The sequence below is a fragment of the Arachis ipaensis genome, chromosome B10 (genome assembly GCF_059453495.1).
Source record: "Arachis ipaensis isolate K30076 ecotype BB chromosome B10, ASM5945349v1, whole genome shotgun sequence".
Lineage (NCBI taxonomy): Eukaryota > Viridiplantae > Streptophyta > Magnoliopsida > Fabales > Fabaceae > Arachis > Arachis ipaensis.
In genome coordinates, this window is record NC_142435.1 from 121,801,248 (window position 1) to 121,822,350 (window position 21,103).

The 21,103-nt window shown below is 33.0% G+C and overlaps 1 protein-coding gene across 12 annotated transcripts; it reads left to right on the plus strand.

Moving 5' to 3' along the window:
- The first annotated feature begins 4,200 nt into the window (after positions 1–4,200).
- LOC107645757 (uncharacterized) lies at positions 4,201–9,444 on the plus strand. 12 transcript variants are annotated; one of them, XM_088509952.1, is made up of 12 exons: positions 4,201–4,492; positions 4,702–4,811; positions 5,460–5,579; positions 5,874–6,014; positions 6,288–6,424; positions 7,140–7,169; positions 7,309–7,402; positions 7,762–7,779; positions 7,917–7,953; positions 8,039–8,168; positions 8,671–9,000; positions 9,149–9,444. In XM_088509952.1, exons 7-12 carry the CDS (start codon positions 7,354–7,356, stop codon positions 9,260–9,262), a joined length of 678 nt encoding a protein of 225 aa, XP_088366078.1. In that variant the 5' UTR covers positions 4,201–4,492; positions 4,702–4,811; positions 5,460–5,579; positions 5,874–6,014; positions 6,288–6,424; positions 7,140–7,169; positions 7,309–7,353; the 3' UTR covers positions 9,263–9,444. The 12 variants fall into 12 exon arrangements, with proteins under 12 accessions (XP_088366078.1, XP_088366076.1, XP_088366096.1 ...); XM_088509950.1 differs by having other exon boundaries at positions 5,893–6,014; positions 6,288–6,429; XM_088509970.1 differs by having other exon boundaries at positions 5,893–6,014; positions 8,028–8,168.
- The last annotated feature ends 11,659 nt before the right edge of the window (positions 9,445–21,103 follow it).

The following is a 21,103-nucleotide window of genomic DNA, read 5'->3' on the forward strand; positions in this document are numbered from 1 at the left end:
AGAGTTGGTTCTTAGTATATATTTCTAAGTGAATTTTACCATGTCAAATAATGATTGGAGTCTTGGAAATTTGGATATTTTTACATGCTAACTTACAAGAAGGTATCAAGGTAATATAATGTTAACGGCCCGGTTTTCACCCGGTTTTTACCCGGTATAATCGTGGCCCGAAAGTGTATAGGTTTCATCAGGTCTAGGGTCGGGTTCGGGTCTTAAAAATAGGCCCGATATATATTTCGGGTCGGGTCTAGATCACACCAAACCCGATTTCACCCGGCCCATGCACACCCCTACTTAGATTTATAATCTATTTTATCTACTCTATTATATAAAAATTAGGTTTCTATACTTAATAATGGAATTGATGTGGCATGCTTTTGAGAGTATTTTTTAATTTATTTTTTTAACTCATTAAGGACTTGTTTGGGCGTCATTCTTGAAAAAGATTTTCTACAAAAATAAAAATAATTTTATGTTTAGATATCTTATGTAAAAAGATCTTTTTATTTATCAATTATGTTTGGGTAAAATAAGATAAAAATACTTTTTTGTTTATTTATGATGTGAAAAATATATTTTTTTAAAGAAAAAAATCTTTTAAAAAAAGATATAAATTGTAACTTCTCAAAAAAGAAGTTTTTATTTTTATTTTTTTAGTATTTTTACTTTTATTATTAAAAATTTTCAAACACACTAAAAAATAAAAAAAAAAATTTCATTGAATTTTTTTATCAATTTAATCGCGCTCAAACAAGCAACTAATATAATTTACTATGATAAATTAATTATATCAACTAATTGATTTAATTAGATATTTAAATATCACACAATTTATTATAATTTATATCAATTTATTTTGGTAGTATTTTTTAATTTATTTCTTTTAATATTCTGGTAGTATTTTTAGTTTATTTCTTTTAATTTATTAAATCAAATTAATTATAATAATTATATGTATTAATTAATTGATTTGATTAATTTATTAGTCATTAAAATAATAAATTTATGAATAAAATAGACAACTGAAATATTTTCAATTAATAATCAAATCAAATCATATCTATCGAGTCAAATTTAAATCATGTGAATTAAGGACTAACTTAAAATAAAATAATTTCTTACTTATTCAAATTAAATGTAATAAATACAAATTAATTTTGTTAGATGATCATGATCTTCTAGTCTTTTATATATATATATATATATATGGCCAAACAAATTAATAAGAGCATCGCTAATTAATTTTATTTTATTTTAGGTCCCACAAAACGTCACATAAATATTTGTGAACTATATATCATAAGACTTAATTTAAAATTTAATGTAAAATTTGTCACTTCAATATTTGATTTCATTCAATTTAAATTTTAAATTATTTTTTATTAATTTAAATAAATTTAATTAAATCGTGAAAATTTAAATAAAATAAAAATATAAAATTACAAAATTAATAATTATCTATCATATTTGGATCGATAGAAAAATTAGAATGTTATAAATAATTAAAAAAAATTACGTTAAATCGATTTCGATCCATTTTTTTACAAAATTAATAAGATAATAAAAAATAAAATAATCAAATATATAATACAAATAAATACATCTAATAGTCACAAAAAAAAAATAAATACATCTAATTTATTTGAATAAATTTAGTTTGAGTCTTTATTATGATGTTACAATAAAATAAAGTTACATTGTTACAGTAACACCGTTAGTCTTTATTTAATGGATAAGTTTAAACAAGCGACAACATTTAACTTCTTTATTTTTAAGTAATATGATATCTCTTTAGTATCATTTTAAAAATGGTATCCAATACAAGTTTTTATTTTAAATCAGTAACAGGTTAAAATTGACACCTAAAATTGATTTTACTGAAGTTACTCTAAGAATCATTATTTTTATCAATCTTATTATTTCAACTCTTTTTTTCTTCTTTTTTTTTATGTATAATTTTTTTAGGATAAATTATATTTTTTGTCCCTAACGTTTGACAAAAATTTCAAAAATACTCTTTAAGTTTTATTTTGTTTCAATTTTGTCCCAAAAGTTTTTCATTTGCATCAAATATACTCTCAATGGCTAAATTTTTAAAAAATTTAAGACCAATCTAACAATAATGTATGAAAAGTATGCTTGATTTGCTTGTGTTGAGGGATGTTTTTATAAAATTATTGTTGAATTGGTCTTAAATTTTTTGAAAAATTAGTAATTAGGGGTATATTTGATGCAAATCGAAAATTTTTGGGATAAAATTGAAACAAAATAAAACTTAGGGGTATTTTTGAAATTTTTGTCAAACTTCAAGAACAAAAAGTATACTTTACTCTTTTTTTATGTATAAATATACTCAAAATGAGAATGTATGGATGAATATTTCATTGATTATTTATTTGACGAATACCATAACCTAAAAATGACTTAATTTAAGCATTCTACCGCTGCGGATGGAAGTTAGATATGTAGTAATTAGGGTGATTAGTGTATTTTTATAGTATTAAATAAAAGAATATTTGTTAAAATAAATATACCCATTGTAATAATTTTTTTTGTCAATTTATAATCTTTTACCTAATATAAACAACATTCATGTTGAATATATTATTTTTATCAGAAGTCATATATAACTGATTGATTATTTTGTGTAAAAATATTCTTGTGGCGACTAAACACCGTACTATTAACTCACTAAAATTAATTCTCCTATGATGATCTCAATGTATAACACTATCAGATAGAAACTTATTAGATTATATTTGTTTCTAATAAGGTGAGCGAGCTTTTACACCTAATCACAGTTAGTGTTGAAGAAGGTAAAAAAAATACTAATAATACGAATATTATTTATTTTTAATATCCAATAATAATAATAATAATAATAATAATAATAATAATAATAATATAAATTAAAACTAATATTATTTTATACAAAATAATAAAACGTATATTATATTTGAATAAGGGGAATTTTTTCTTGCAAATCACATTAAATACATCATTTTAATTTGCTTACATGTAATTTTAAGTTCTCATTTGTTATTAATACTCCTCATATCTTTAATTTTAAAATGTTATTTTTCATAATGAATATATTATAATTATGTTGAATTATATTGAATCGATTATTTTATAATTATTATATTACGACGATTTTTGTTAATTTTTTTTAAAAAAATTCAAAAAATATCTATAGATAACTGTGGGTATCTGCATTCTCTAAAAGGATAATTAAATAGAGACTTGCGACGAAAATAGAGAGGGGACGAAGGATATTTTTTCAACACAAGAGTAAAGGATGGGAAAGGAAGTCCGCCGCGCTCACACAAATATACAGTACCATCTCTAACTAGCAACAGAAATTCAATTTGAGCCAATTTGAGATGAAACACGTAGACTTCATCTGTATTAAATCCTAAGATAATGAACCTAATTCAGATTTCGAATTTGAGTAATGAACCTAGGTTAATCTTACTCACTTGAGTTAATATTTTTAGTCATTGCTATAACAAATATTATATTATTACATATTAATACATTTAGTATATATAAAAGTTGAATATGCTTACAAGAGAGTTTTTAATCAAACTAAAAAAAATTTAATTATATTTTTTCTTTTTTAGTCTTAAATATTATTTACTAACGTAATGAAAAAGTAAATAATAATAATAATAATAATAATAATAATAATAATAATAATAATAATAATAATAATAATTCACATAATTAAAATAGATCATCCTAATATATACATGATAGTACATATATCAAGGATTATTATATATGATAAATTATTTTTATTTTTAATAAAATTAATTTATGTGTAAATCAACTAATTTTTATAACATATCATTTATTATATAATTTTTCTCCTCTTAATATGGGTAAATTTAATGAATTTAATATACAAATATAATTTATATTATTTAACATATAACTTAAACCATTATTTAAGATCACTACTAGAAAATTTGTTATTACGGACGGATATTTCCGACGGATTTTATCATACGGAAATACAGAGGAAATTTCAGAGGGATTTTTTGTCGGAAAATAAAAAAAATGAATTAGCATAAATTATAGACGGAAAAGAGAATCCGTCGATAATTCCGTCGAAAAAATTAATTTTTTTTCCGTGAAAAATGGTTACAGACGGAAAATCCGTCTGTAATTTAAATTTTCCGTCGGAAATACCGAGGTAACCCTAATTTTATCACCACCCATTCACACTCCATTCACACTCATCCCTCGAATGTTTCCAGCAGCCCTCATCCCTCGAACTCTTCTCCTCCGGTAGAAGGTGGTGTCGCCGCCGGCGGGGACAGACCGTGGGTGCCCTCATCATCTGGGGAAGCTCTACTCGGCCCTCTTCGCATCGTTCCTCCTCATCTCGCCGTCGCACGAAGTTCTGAGTTGAGCTCGTGGCGTCGCCGTCGCGAAGGGTTCCTCCCCTCCTCACCATCCATTGTTTCTGATTCTCTGCTCCTCGCCGGTTTGTGATTTAATCTCTGCTCCTCGCCCTCGTTGTTTCTGATTTTGTGATTTCATTTCCGATTTTGTGATTTAATCTCTGCTTCTTTTAATTCTCAAAGGTGCTTGATCTGCGGTTTTGCCTCTTATTTCTCTCTCTCTCTCTCTCTCTCTCTCTCTCTCTCTCTCGTTTTCTTAGTAGCCAAACAACTTGTTCTTGTTCTTGTTCAGGTAGTAGTTGCTACGTGTATTGGCTTTGATGTTTGTGCAAAGGAGTTGAAGATTGACCAGCCTTGAAGTTTGGTAAATGTGGTGATTCATATCTTCAAAATTTGCTTCAGGTGCCACTCTTCACAGTTTTTCAATTTTTCAAACCTAATTTCTCTGTTTATTCTTTTGTTAATTGTTATAATTACTGTTTTTTATTTTTTATTCATATTAATTTCTTGTATTGTTTTCTTGATGGAGTATATTTTCTTCTACGATGATACGCTTTTTTTCTTTTTTTCAACTTTTTAATTTTCTGATTTGATTTGATTTATTTTGGGGTTGATGGATGATGTTGCTAATCACTTAACTTTGCTTGATTCATGCATCCAGCCATATCCAGTGAGGAAAAGGTTTTGATGTTGTCATGATAGGTTTTAGTGAATTACATCATAGTTTGATTTTATTACTAGCTACTTGGGTTTGTGATCATCCAAGATTATCCCTCTCCAGGTGAAAGAATAACTTCCTCACAAATGAGATTAGGAGAAGACTCTTCCATTAAAATGACAGCTTTTTTTCCAAATTGATATATTAAAATGACAAATTTCAGCATGAAAGTTAAATGCACCAGAGAATTGGCCAATTAATTTTAGATGCAAAGTGACCTAATCTCCTAACCTCATTTTATTGTGTTTTTTAGTAAAGTGTAGATCTAAAACACTTTGATATCAGAAAATACGCATTCAAATTTAAAGCCTGATAGTTTATTTCTAACACAGGTTGGAGAAGGTGGCACCCAACTTTCTGGAGGATAGAAGCAGAGAATTGCTATAGCTGATTGGGAGTAGCAAAGGTGGTTGAGAACGACATGTTTGTTTTGATGAACAAAGAACGGACATGTATGCTCTCTATGCTCCCATCCTTTTCATTCTCTCCTTCCCCTTTGTTTAATTTTGATTATTGCTTGTTCCCTACTGCAATTAAAAGGAAGCTAAGCTAAGCTAAGCTAAAATACTGTAAGTAATGCTTTATAATCTCTTTTTGACACTTTTTTTGTTGGCATTATGCTTTATTTATTTAATTTTTTTTGCTGTTGTAAAGATTAATTTTTTATTCAGAAATTGAATACTGTTGTTTGTACTTCACTTATGGATACTGCTTTGGTGTGGAGTTGACTATTGATAACATCATAGCTGAGTACTTCTGTGACAGATTCAATCTCAAGCTGCACACTGCTGGGATCATTGCTGCCAGTTTCGGATTGGCAAATCTTTTCTCCAGGCCCGGTGGAGGGTTCATATCTGATGCAGTTTCAAAGAGGTTTGGAATGAGGGGTAGGCTCTGGGCCTTGTGGCTTTGCCAAACATTCGCTGGTGTCCTCACCTATGCCAGTTGTTTCCTTACAGATAGTCAGAGTTCAACAGCAACCACCTTAAGATGCTGTTTTACTCTTAATAGATACATAGTGTTTTGCTCTTAATACGCCAGTTGCTCTTTATAGATTTGGGTTCCATGTTTCTTATTTATTTGTTTCTTTAATTACTTATTTGAAGTTTGAAATTGGATTGCAAGACAAGGAGAATGTTTGAGGAAAAGGGGTGTTACAGGTTACAGGCAGGAGAGACAGAGCCAAGCCTCTGCCATTCAAGATGGATTCTAGCGGCCCATAGGTCTTTGCCGGAGCTAATGAAGGGAACCCAAGAGTCAGATCCAAGTTTATTGCACCATGTTATTATATGAACAAGTAAGGTACTTACTCTCCTTCTTGCTTTTAAATTCAATTTTGACTATATAAAGGATTATTAACTGCTTCAAAGTAAGAGACTTAATATAATTTCATGACTAAGCTAGGTTTCTAAAATGGAAGTAAGAAATTATTACGTCTCTGCTGTGTTATATATTTCTCTGAATCTTCCCGAAAATAAAAGCAAACCAACCCATTGATCAAATTTAAATGTTTTTCAAGGTTCAAGCACGCAATGTATGTTTATCCATTTATTTTTATTATCTCTCATCAACAATAATAAGAAAGCAATATTTGAATTTGAAATCAATATCTACAATTTCATGCGGCCAGTAATTCATTTATTCATGATACTATATTACTATATTCCTAGCTAGTATAGGTTTAGTGTTCACTTGATTGCAGGGCTTGTTAAGTTATTAATTAATCATACTTGTTCACTTGATTTCACTCCTTCTCTGTCTGCTGTAAGTTCTAACCTAACATTTTTAATAAATTGAGATCATAATATATATTTTCTAAATTAATTAAGCGAATGAATCTAGTCTTTAACCGTGAACACAAATAGTTAATTAGTTGTTGCTTGTATGATAAATATAGTACTCATGAAGCTACTTAATTTTAAGGATAATTTCAAGTTTTCTTCTCTCTAACATTCTTCTCTCCAAATTTTGTTGCTTTATTCTAATTATTTGAATGTGTTCTTGTTTGACAGTTGACTGAACAAAAATTGACGAGAAGGAAGGTATAAGCTTTTCTTGTTTGAGGTTACTTGTTTGTTAGAGTTACTTGCTTGTTTGAGGTTACTTGCTAAGATTAAAGCCTCGCTATATGTATTTGTTGCTGCAAATCAATGGCTTATTGAATTCTGTTTTTGGCTGCAGTTTTTCTCATCAAATGGTTTTCCTTGCCCAAGTCTCTAATTTACAATGTTCTCTTTGCCTCGTGCTCTCTCCTACCAGGGAGCTAGCTCAACAAGTATGCTTCTTATCTTTTAATGCATAGGTTGTTGTTTCATTGATTTTAGGCTCTTTATCTTTCAAAACCAGTGTCGCACTTTGCCTATTGCTTAGTTTATTGAGATGCAGCATTACTGCATTACATTCAAATCTGTTTTGACAATAATAGATATTTCAATGTGTGTGGTAGCTTTGATTAAGTGTCTGCCTAAATGGAGTTATTCCTACTTAGTCAAAGGACTAAAATGAACATTACCTCCTTGTTATTCACATATAATTTTATATATTTGATGCAGCTTAATATTGATTAGTAATTTAGAATAGAAGCTTCTCTATTCAATTAAGTTACTCAACTTCCCTTGAAATTTGATTATGCAGGGTCCATGCCTAAGCAAAGTGGGCACTACTGTTTCTTTTATTTAGTGATGGCACTACTGTTTCTTTTATCTCTTTTCCGTTCTTACTTTTCGGTGGGTTTGGTATGAATGTGAATATGATCTTTGCTTCTTTTTTTTTCTCTCTTGGTTCTTCAGGAATCCGACAATATCAGAGGGTGAAAACCAACGAGAGGTACTCTACAGTTCTAATCTGATCAAGGCACTCATTTTATGTGAACTGTTTCAAACACTTCTAAAACTCTGTAGATTTGTGTTAGTTCTATTTTTCTTGAAGGTGAGGATATAAATATGAGCATTTCACATGCTGCTGATTCTATTGGTTTGAAAGAGATACCAAGATATGAAGTTAAAATTATTGAGGAGGATGACTGGATGAAAGGAGCTCAGGTCAGTTTTCTTCTTGGTTTCTGTTTAATAGCTAACTGCTAATTGTTTGGTTTCTATTTAATAGCTATTAAATTTACTGCGTTCTTTACTTAGCATTCTTATTCGGAGAATGATCACTTATTCATATTATGAAAAAATGTCAGTGCGAGAATGCCTTTGGTGTACAGTAGAGTTCATTTTCATTCTTACTTTGTTTCCTTGAACATCTGTGTGGAAAGCTAAATATTATAACCGTCTCTATCATATTCACATATTTTAACTGTCTTTTTTTGGTTAATTGATAGAACATATGACAGATATAAATTTTCAGAGACATTTTGATATGACATGTTCTGTACTTATTGGGCCTTATATAGGGTTTGGGGTTTAATTATTAAGTTAGTATGAAAGAGCATATTATTGATGTAATAGAATCAGTTGAGAAATTAATCAAATGAGAGTTTAGGAAAGCAATTCTAGACCTTCTGCAGTTTCATATTCACCAATAATAGACCTTTTGCAGTTTGGTGCTGCCTTTGCCATTGGAGTCGATATAGATTCACAAGCAATTGCATCAGCATCTGAAAATGCTACTCTGAATAACATCAGACCAGACAAGCTACAACTGCACTTGATTGCAAGCCAAACTTCTTCATCCTGCAGGGATGACTGGCCATCTAGAGTTGTCGAGGGAGAAAATGCTTTTGAGATAGACAGAGTCACTCACAAGGATAAATATGATGTGGTCATCGCAAACATACTTTTAAATCCTCTGTTAAATCTTGCTGATCAAATTATCTTTTCTGCAAAGCCTGGAGCAATTATTGGTCTCTCTGGAATCTTAAGTGAACAGGTAGTTTAAATGTTCAATTAATTCTCATTATCGATTTTCTTTATTCGGAATGCAGCTATCTCTTTACTGCCAAATGCAGATTCTTGTTGGTGGAACTGCTTCGAATCACATTCTCCTCCTAAATTCATCTCCTTTGTTCCTTATGCAGGTCCAGAACTTATTACAGAAATATTCACTATTCTTAGAAGGCATAGAAGTGTCGAAAATGGATGACTGGGCCTGTGTGAGTGGCAGAAAAAGAAAGAATATAGATATATGCTGATTCGTTGCTGTAGATGCTTGGTTTAGGGGTTTAACTTTTCTCATCCAATCATTCTTTGCCGTTTTAATGCCACCTAGAATGTTTTACAAGAAGCAGCATGTTGATGATATACTAGGAATTATAGTTGATGATCAATACATTTTGTTTGTGTTTTGAATTATATATATTGACTTGCTTGTTTATAGTACTTTTCTTTTAGTTTGATAATACGATGAATTTGTTTATTTTTTGAATTATTATAAATATTCGAATACAAATTAGATAAAAATTTGTATTAAATTTATATTTATTTTGTATGAAAATAAGTTTATTTTGTAATTAGAAAAATTTTTTTTACCTTACTGACGGATTTACAGACGGATTTTCTGTCTGTAATCAGAGTGTGAGATGATTTTCCAAAGTTTAAATTATAGACGGAAAATCTGTCGAAAAATCCGTCTGTAGTCTGTAATTACAGACGAAAAATCCGTTGGAAAATCCGTCTGTAATTACAGACGGAAAATCCGTCTGAAAATCCGTCTGTAATTACAGACAGAAAATCCGTCTGTAATTACAGACGGAAAATCCGTCAGAAAGTTCGTCGGTTTCAAGAAATGGATGGAGAATTTACAGAGGGAAAATCCGTCGGTAACTGGTAAAAATCCGTCTGTAATTTTCCGACGGAAAAAAATCCGTCGGTAAATAATTTCCGACGGGGCTTTTACAGAGGGACAAAATCAGTCGGTAATTTCGTCGGTAACCAAAAATCCGTCTGTAATAAGGACTAAATCTGTTTGTAAATCTATCTGTAATAACTAGTTTTCTAGTAGTGGATAATAAGTATAATAGTATAAATACTTAGTATTAGAAAATAGATAAATAGTATAAATATGATTTTTTGGTAGAAAAATAATAATAAAGGTTATTAATTAAGTTAATTACATAATAAAAAAATTATGAATAATTTTTCAAATAATAATAAAAAAGATCATTATTTTTACATAGTAAAATGTTTATAAAAAAAATTTAGATAATAAATTAATTCTCAATAAATTATACATTAATCCTGTCAAAAAAATAAATTATACATTAAATATTATTATTTACGTATTAATATATATATATATATATATATATATATATATATATATATAATCGATTATTAAGTTATAATTAATTTCTAACCCAATTTTTGTGAACTGAAATTTAAATGATTGAAATTATTAAATACCGAATTTTTGCCGCTAACTAATTTTGTTTTGTTATTAAAATAAAAAAAAGTGAGTTAATCAATTCTAAAGTCAAATTTAAATTTGTGTAAAAGAATTATTTTTAATTTTATCTTATTGACTAGAATTAATTTTAAAATAAAAAATTATTTTATACATCATATTATAAAATAGTGTAGTCATTCATTTCTCTTTAGTGATAATTATTGCCAAATAAATTGATGTAAAGGGAGAAAATGCATTTATCAATCTAGGAATAATAATTTGTTTTCCAATAGAATAAATTATTTATTGAACAAAAAAAGTTATTAGGGTTTCTTTTCACATAAACTAATACTCATGGATAGTGTTTTGGTAATATTATTAAGGAATATTAATCAATCTAATAGCTTTTATAGTGACATAACTCTATAAGTTTGGAAACTTAAAATCATGTCATAAAATGTGAAATATTAACGGATAAGAATGTTGATTATATTCTTTTGGCTTCATGAGTGAATATGATACTAACAAATAAAGTTGTTACATTTAAATTTTAACAAAGACAAATCTCCGCAAGTATTGCTATCAATGAGAATTGTTCTACTTTTAAGACAAATACTATTTTTTTTATCATATTTTTCAACTAGGCAAGCCGAGAACTAATTCACCACGGATTGAAGTTCCATTTATTAAGGGTACGTCGCTAGCTAATGAGTTGTTACATACACAAGGTGAGATTTGAAACCCTAATACTTCCTTAAGTGGACGAGCGAGATGATCACTCAACCAACTCAAATTTGTTAAAATAAATACTAATTATTTTTAATATTTTTAACATTAAAAATCGTTAACCTATGATTTTTATTAATTATCCTGTGTACTACACGAGAACTGATGATCGAACTCTTGACGATTTAGAATTTCCTCAAATGAATGAATTCTCGTTGTGAAGTATAGTTTCCAAACTAATCAAGAATCCTTTCATACAAAAATTTTGGTTGTCACAATTAACAAACCCCAAATAAGAAATAACTGGAGTATTTTGGACTCCGGGTCGTCTCACGAGAAATTGTAATAAAGTGAATTATTATTGGCTATGAAGGGGTAAAGGGGGTTTTGATTGATGAGAGGACAAGAAAATAAATGGCAAGAAAAGTAAAGAGAGCAATTAAAGAAAGCAAGTAATAAAGAGAGACATTCATGGCAAGGTTGAGATCATATGCTTTTTATCCTAGTCATGCAATGATTAATTCATCTTATTTAGTCAACTCCAACAAATAGGGAGAAAGTCAAACAAGATTAATCAATCATACCACAATTATAAACAAGAATTTATCTCATTACGTCATCTCCGACGATTGAGGAAGGTATCATGTTATCCTCATACTCGGAGAAAGTCTAATAAGACTAGATAATCTCAATCCAAAAGTCCTAATCAACTCACTAATTAAATTAGCGTCAATGGAAACAATATTAGCTAACAACTCTAGATCACCAACATGAGTTGGGTTTTCATGACTCAAGATTGCCCAATTACTCTTTCCAAGCCAAGAATGCTCAAAATCTACTCTAAAGTCCAACCAAGCATTTTGTCAAACACTTGGTGGGTACAAAGGGAAATCATGGTAAATGTGCAAGAATAATAAAATCTAGCAACTACCAATTGCAAGAAAAGTAAATCAACAACTCAAATCATCAATAAAAGAACATCAAACATTAAATTTCATTAAAGAAAAGATCCAAATCCAACAAAGGGCTCATGAACATAAAAAGAGACATAAAAGTAAAATTGACAAGAGAACTAAGAAGAATAGAGTAGTAGCAACAAGAAATTAAAAGGAGAAACTAAATTAAAACAAGAATTAAAAGTTGGATTTAAGAAAATTAAACCTAAACTACCCTAAAATCTAGAGAGAGGAGAGAGCCTCTCTCTCTAGAATTCTACCCTAAAATGTAACACCCTAACTACCAAAGCTCACACTTTCGGCTGCGCGACTCTAATAGCTCGGACATTACGACGACTTTTATACTATTTAATACTAAAATATGAGCCTGTTTAAAACTTTAAATCGCAATATCGCTCCCAAAAATACTTTCATCCGATAACATACATCCATAGATACCATACAACTTACAAAACTCATAAAGAGTATATCCATATATATATATATATATATATATATACACAAATATATTTACAAGCTTTAACCAATACAATCCCTATCCCTCTCACAGAATATATCAAGATAAAGGCGAGGGTACAATAAATAATCTACATCAATACAGAACATATCAATAACTAAATAAATTCTTCGTGACTTCTGCGCCCATATCCTGAAAGGGGAAAAATGTAGGGGGGTGAGAACATCATCCTCGAAAGGGTTCTCAGTAGAGAGTTTTTGGGAATTACTGTAATAGGATACTGATGAGCGGATATTTTATACGCTTTTTGGGGATAATTTCATATAGTTTTGAGTATGTTTTAGTTAGTTGTTAGTCTATTTCTATTAGTTTTTAGAAAAAATTCATATTTCTGGACTTTACTATGAGTTTTGTGTTTTTCTGTAATTTCAGGTATTTTTCTGGCTGAAATTGAAGGAGCTGAGCAAAAATCTGATTCAGGCTGAAAAAGGACTGCTGATGCTGTTGGATTCTGACCTCCCTGCACTCAAAGTGAATTTTCTGGAGCTACAGAACTCGAAATGGCATGATTCCAATTGCTTTGGAAAGTAGACATCCAGGGCTTTCCAGCAATATATAATAGTCCATACTTTGTACAAGAATAGACGACGTAAACTGGCGTTCAACGCCAGTCTTCTGCCCAATTCTGGCGTCCAGCGCCAGAAAAGGATCAAAAGCTGGAGTTGAACGCCCAAACTGGCATAAAAACTGGTGTTCAACTCCACAAATGGCCTTTGCACGTGAATTGCTTAAGTCTCAGCCCCAGCACACACCAAGTGGGCCCCAGCACACACCAAGTGGGCCCCAGAAGTGGATCTCTGCATCATCCATCATAGTTTATCCAATTTTTGTAAACCTAGGCTACTAGTTTAGTATTTAAACAACTTTTAGAGATTTATTTTGTATCTCATGACATTTCAGATCTAAACTTTGTATTCTCTGACGGCATGAGTCTCTAAACCCCATTGTTGGGGGTGAGGAGCTCTGCTGTGTCTCGATGAATTAATGCAAGTATTTCTGTTTTCCATTCAAACACGCTTGTTCCTATCTAAGATGTTCATTCGCGCTTAACTGTGATGGAGGTGATGAGCTGTGACACTCATCACCTTCCTCAAATCATGAACGTGTGCCTGACAACCACCTCCGTTCTATATACGATTGAATGAGTATCTCTGAGATCTCTTAATCAGAATCTCCGTGGTATAAGCTAGAACTGATGGCGGCATTCATGAGAATCCGGAAAGTCTAAACCTTGTCTGTGGTATTCCGAGTAGGATTCAAGGATTGAATGACTGTGACGAGCTTCAAACTCTTGAAGGCTGGGCGTTAGTGACAGACGCAAAAGGATAGTAAATCCTATTCCAACCGGATCGAGAACCAACCGGTGATTAGCCGTGCTGTGACAGAGCGCGTGAGCGTAGTTTTCACTGGGAGGACGGAAGGTAGCCATTGACAACGGTGATCCACCAACACACAGCTTGCCATAGGAGGGCGTGCGTGCGTGAATCAGAAGACAGAGGAAAGCAGAGATTCAGAAGACAAAGCATCTCCAAAACTCCAACATATTCTCCATTACTGCACAACAAGTAATCTTTAATTTATGTTCTCTTGGTTATTCACTATTCAACTGATAAACATAATTGACTTCCTGACTAAGATTTACAAGATAACCATAGATTGCTTCAAACCAACAATTTCCGTGGGATTCGACCCTTACTCACGTGAGGTATTACTTGGACGACCCAGTGCACTTGCTGGTTAGTGGTACGCGTTGTGAAAAGTGTGATTCGCAATTCGTGCACCAGATACGTGAAGATAACCGCATCAGTGATTAATAACCGTCTTATGCCTCTTTTCAAAAACAACAGTTTCCAATAAAAGTAAAGTCGGAAATCTTTTCGGAAAGAAGAACCGTTCAATTCTCAAAATCTCAAAAGCCTTTCAAAATGGTTTATCTATGCGGAACCAAAATAGCCTTTCATAATTTTATTCCAAACCAGAAACATAAAACCGAAATCAACCATCAGTTCATCTCTTTCCAACGACGGCCCTAGGCCCAAACAATCCAACCAACAACCAATCACCACAATCCAACAGAGTCCCAGATGCAAACACAAATAGGAAGATGCAGGCACAAACAAACAGTTATTGCAAGTAGGACAATTAGCAATTAATCACAAAGGCAAGCCAAGTACAATATGCACACCCAAGCAATGTCACATAGATGCATATGATGAATGCCTGTCCCTAGTGGCTGATGATATCATCTGTCGGTTATAGAGCCAACCCGACAAGTCCTGGTAGCTAACCATTGGACTGTCCCTCTGTCGCGCATCCCCAACTCGAGTTATACTCATCATAAACTTGATCATAATCATGATCCATATCCATCACCCTCACTGGTGAATATTTTCGGGGGCGAGCTCATCCGGGGCTTTCACAGTGCCCGGCCACACTTACGACATAGGGTCAACAGAGTATCAAGTCTCAACCTGGAGCACGTGGTGGCTAGCCACTGCTACTACCCAGGAAAACTCGTATCTCAGATAGTGGAAGTGCAACATTCACATTTATCAATGATTCAGCATAAACATGCAATCAATCTCATCCATGGATCAACATCCATCTCAGCCATCCGGCTCACGGTTCATTCCAGAACCAGCCAATATTCATATCATACACAGCCATTCCGGCTCACGGTTCAATCCAGAACCAATCAATATGTATAAACATACACAGCCATTCCGGCTCTCAACAAAACAGCACTTCCACATTCAAAATCATCAAATTCATGAAATTGGCATTTAAGCCATAAATCATTTTCTCAACTCGTTTCACTTTGAAATCAAGTTTCAACTCTTTTCAGCCTTGGCTTTAAAGATCTCATTTCTCAAATCATCTCAGACTCATAAGCCACTTTTACTCAAGGTAAATTCTCCTTTCAAAATAATGCCACTCTCGGCATCCTCTTTCCAAAACTTCCATAATCATGGCAAGTTAAAAGCCTCTTTGAGATATTCAAAATCACCCATCCAACAATGGGATTTTATAACAAAAGTTTCTCGGCAGAGTCCCAAGTCTTTAGGGGAGAATAACATAACTCATTTCGCCAAATTCATTTAAAATCATTAAAACATTGGCTTTCCGACTTGAGTAATAAAATAGGATCTAAGCCAAACCGAGTCATGTAATCATTTACTTCTTTCAAAGCCGTTTCCTTTACCTAGACAAAACCAGCTTCAACCCCCATGATAAATTCTAAAGCATTTCAACTGTTCAAAATTGTTTTAGTCTTGCAAAAGTTCAGAATTCAAAGAGTACTTAAAACCTTTCTCAAAACATTTAAAAATGAAACTTGTCAATAGACAGTCAGGTCTTTTCAAAATCATTAAAACTCTTTAATTGAAACCCCCAAGTCAAATTCAAAGGCATAAACCCTTTTCACATTCAAATAGCTTTAAAACACAAGTTTCATCTAAATAACTTTCTCCTGAAAGAGATACAATGCCTTTCTTAAGAAGCAAGACTAAATCACAATTCCCTCTTTAATAATTCATTTCAAAAGTATGAATCATCCTTTTCTTGATAATTCAAATAAAATAGTAGAAGTCTTTAACTCATCATTCTCCAAACAACATTTCAATAAAGACTCGAATTTTATAGAAATTTCGGCAGCACCTCCCCTAAAACTTGGACTTTTGCCACCCGTTTCGGGTCCCAACTAAACCGTTTCTCATTCCTTTTCAACAGTTCAAAACCAGAAATCAATTCAAAAGCAAGCTAAATCCAACAGTCGCCTCAGTGGCATATCTCAAGGAAACCATTTCAGAAATCAACTCAATATCAACCGATTTAACTCATTTCTAAAGCTTTAAAGAAACGGCTCAATAACAAATCATTTGTCCAAAACCAAATCAATTAAAGTAAACCAGGCTGATTTCAAAAGTGCGTTCGACTTTTCACATTATCAAGATAATTAACTCAATTCAAATCAATCCTCAACGGATCAAACTCAGATTTCAAATCTTTAAAGAATCAACATCAAAACATTATATTTCACAAGCCGCACAACAATTCATCCAAACAAGCATCCTTAACCATTCGAGACAATCAAATAACACACAAGGCAGATACAATCACCAAATACCAATTGTCTCACATCAATATCCATATGTAATAATTCCAATACATAAAGCATAGTTTTTGGAAAGCGCCCCTACCTCAAAACGCAATTCCATAATCCAAACGCGTCACAGGAACCTCCTCTCTTAAACCGAGATCACCAACAACGCAACCTTGGCTCCAAGCCACTCCCGCGGTAACCACAGCAACACTAATCGCGACACATAACAATAGAAACTCAGTCTCATAGCAATTGATGCCGCAAAGCCTTGGTGTATGAAGCCAGAATAGTAACTAGAGAGCTTTCAAATCGAAAACGCTTACCGAATGAAGAAGGAACAGCTGAACCGGAATAGTGGCGGTCTCTGAACCGGTTCAACGGCATCCCGGCAGCCACCTCAAGCGGCAGCGGCGACAAATTCCAATCACGATGACTGAAACCAACAGGCAGTGACCATAGTAACCTCGGAATTCAAAAAGGACAGAAACCCCAAATAAAACCCTTACCGGCATTGGATCTCGACGGCGGCAGAGGCGTTTTCCGGCGACGGCAGCGGGGTCTCAAGTGGCAGAAACGGCCAGATGCTCCGGTGTGGCTCCTGCAGCCACAACCACTTCTCCGGCAGCCATTCACGACAGGCGACGACCACCGCAGCAGCTGGTTGGACGGCGGCAGCTTCTGACGGCAATGGAAGCTCCAGCGGCGTCGCGGGTGGCTTCCCCCTCTCTCTCGTGTCGGGTTCTTCTCAGACGACGGTGGCGTCCTCCATTACTGGCGCTAGGGCATGACGGTGACGCCAGGTTGAGACGGAATGGCGATGGCGAAGGCACGGGTAGCGGCGGCGGCGCGACGCTCTTCGCGAAGCCTTCCTCCCTTCTCACGCGCATGCCATCCCGTCAGACTCTTCCTCTCTCGCCTCAGTTCCGATCTGTGATGGAGGCGACCTCGCGAACAGCAGCGGCGGCCTCAACTGGGCAGGGAGCGGCGGCAGAACGGCTCCCCACGTGTAGCTCTCGGCGGTGGCGGCAGAACCCAGTGGCGCCGGCAGACAGCCCCTTTCCTCCCTTCTCTCTTCCGTTCTCCCGATTTCTGCCTTCCCTTTCTTTCTCTTCGTTGGTTTCTCAAAGAACAGTGTGTGTGTGTGTTTCGCATAGGGCTGCGCAGAAGGAGGATGAAGGAAAGCCTGGAGGCTGCGCAGCGTGAAGGAGGTTGGTTTTAGGGAATGAGTGTATCAAAATTAGGGTTAGGGTTACTTTTGTAATTTCAAATAAAAGTAGGGGTAATATAGTAATTGAAACTCAATTAAATTCAACACTAATTATATATAGAAAATACTATTTGTTCATCACTTTCACAAATTATTTTCAATAAAATGTCCAAATCAAATAATTAGAAATAATATACTTAATTTCTTCATTTTCCAAAATAGCAGTATTAATATTTAAAATATTACTTATCCAATCCAAACCATATAAAATCCTTATTATTTCATAACTATCAACTTTATACTTTAAATATAGAAAATAATCCAATAATTATAAAATTGGATAATAATCATAACTTATCTCAAATCCAATAAGTCAAAACTTGCCTTAATTATTTTTAATAAAATAATTTCTGAAATTAAGGCTATAAATAATCATATGATCTGAGACTTGATCATAATAAGACTTTTCAAAAGTTCTGGGCCTTACATTCTACCCACCTTATAAAAATTTTCGCCCTCGAAAATTGATACAAAACGAAAGAAATTCCATAACAGTTCACCTTTGAATACATTTAAGAAAGAAGCAAAATATCTCAACATATAAACATATATACGGTTTTTAAATACTTGGATGGTCGTATGCGTAAAGGTACAAAGGCAGGAGTGTGATTGTAAAGCAAACGTTATAAGATAGGCTCAATGCACAAGGTCATATGATCTCAATGCCTCACAAACTTGAGGTGCCAAAATAGGGTGCAATTCAAGATAGGCGTTCATAAAGCAAAGATGACATGGTTCAAACATGTGATGGTAAAGCAGAGCATCGAAGGCTATAAACGTGATGGGATTAAAACGACGTGCTTAACATCCGCACACTAATCTCTTATCAACCTCAAAGTTTCAACTTTCTAACTCCATCAAGCACCTTACAACCTCATAGCCGATTATGAGCCTAACACCTGCAAGCTCGTTTGCAAGGGACAAAACACCCACAACTCATCATAACGTTACACACCTACCGCTTCACCTTCCATATACACATATCACGTCTTAGGGAACTAACGCATCACGTCACTACGTCTACAAGTCGCACGTGATATCAAACAATTCTCGAGTCTACTCAGAAGGATACAAGATTCTAGCAAGGAGAAACAATATCAAGGATAATGCTCATAGATTTAAGAGAATATATCCAATTCCAGACAAACAAGGATGCTCAAGCAATGAAGTTTGCTAGAAATAAATCAATTGACAACTTCAAAGATAACCCTTGGATCAAATAAGTTCAATAGGATCAACAAGAAGAAAACCAGCGCATCAGTTTGAAACAAACTCAAATTGAGTCGAAGAAGTAGGAGGTTTACAAAAAGGAATATCAAACCCAAGACAAATCTCACAGAACTCAAGAGCACGATTAAAGGTACTTCCGAATACATTGTTCATAAAGGAACCAAAACTTGCGGAAAAACCACTTCGCAGTCTAAAAGAAAGGTTAAGTAACAACACCCTTCAAGAGAGTAACAAAAGCATAATCGTGGCTTTACTTCAATACAATTTCATGTTGAAGTAAATCATGTAGAGTTTTAAAAACAAAATGCACACAAGTTTTGCTAAGAGCTAAAATATTTCCTCAAATATTTTAGAAAGATAATTAGGTGCACAACTTAACCAAAAGTAATTCATAAAACTCGGAAGAGAAATCAAATGCTTGTTCAAAAATTCCCAAAGTTCATATTCAAACAAGCGTGTATAACATTCATAGCAAGGGTGAAAGAGGAAGTCAAACTCTTTTTAGAAAAGAAATTCCGAGATAAAAATTTGCTTACAATTTGGTAAAGGAAATAAGTGGTGCATTACAAACGAACCAATTTCCACTAAACAAGGGAGCTTTCCAAAACCTCATTTAAAATGGCGCATGCCAACTTTAAATTAATTTTGTCAAAATTGGACAAAGGTTTTCAATCTTAATCAAGCAACAGATAATAAATTCCGTTTAATATTTCTTCAAAGAGAATTCAAAACCCTTTTTAAAAGTTCAAAACAAGATCCACTAGGCATGAGACATCAAACAAGCCTTCAATTGATTCAAAAGAATACAAAAGTCATAGGAAAAGACAACTCAATCATTATTAACTTCTCAAGGATAAATCTTTGACTAAAAACTCTGGTAGAGGCAATGAGAAGATAAACAATGCACTATTTTGAAACGAATCAAACTGACTCATATAAGAAAGATTCACCAGAGAAAGGACAAACCAAGATCAATGATAATGTTCACAAGATGTAAAAGGTTAGTTAAGAACAGAATCACGTATGACGTTCATAGAGGTGAAAAGCTTAAGAAGGAACGATTCCGTTCATAAGAAGAAAGCTACGAATCCAACATTTTCAAAAGAACAACAATGGCATAACCCATTAGTATGCTAAATCAAACTCAAATCAAAATGAATTAAGTAAAGTTTGTCAAACGAAACCCAACCGGGATAAAAGTGAAAAATTCTTTCTTTCCAAAATTTTGAAAAATACCCAAATACATAATCAAATGAAGTTGCGCAGTGGAACTATAGTAAAATTACTAGAAGGTCAAATTGTAATTTAAGGTAAATGCAGTTCCATAATCCAGTAAAAGTACAGGCGGGGTATTGGAAATAAATAGTTGTTAAACTGTATAAGTAATCTCAAAGTTTCATATATAGAAAAGTATATATCAACTCAACAGCGATTCATAAAATCTCAAAATTGGCTGTGATCACTGTCAAGTAAGAGAAAAACTGAATCAACAATTTCTCAAAGAATGGACTCGGAATTCGGAGTTAAAAGGCACAGCGCATTAAGACAAGTTCAAAGCTATATCAAGGAATATGGGAATCAGGAAGAACTCAAACAGAAAAAGACAGAGGCAACAAGGATTCCAAACAAACATATGCAATTGAGATCAAACAAGAATGCATATGAATAGAGAAATAGAGTGGAAACATCAAATTACTTTTCGAAAGGAGTAGCAAACAAGAACTTCAAGTTAGGACATGAAAGAACAAGTCGACTCGAATGAAATTCAAGACACACAACTGAATAGCCTCGAGAAATAGTTCCTAACATTCTCAAAACCCGTGATTCGCTTTACCCGAAACTCGTATTTC

Bases quoted from the DNA above. Each gene is read 5' to 3' on its own strand.
- LOC107645757 (XM_088509952.1), top strand. From the start codon at position 7,354: ATGTTCTCTTTGCCTCGTGCTCTCTCCTACCAGGGAGCTAGCTCAACA. The intron at 8,169-8,670 runs GTCAGTTTTCTT...GACCTTTTGCAG, and splicing joins ACTGGATGAAAGGAGCTCAG to TTTGGTGCTGCCTTTGCCAT. The intron at 9,001-9,148 runs GTAGTTTAAATG...TTCCTTATGCAG, and splicing joins CTGGAATCTTAAGTGAACAG to GTCCAGAACTTATTACAGAA.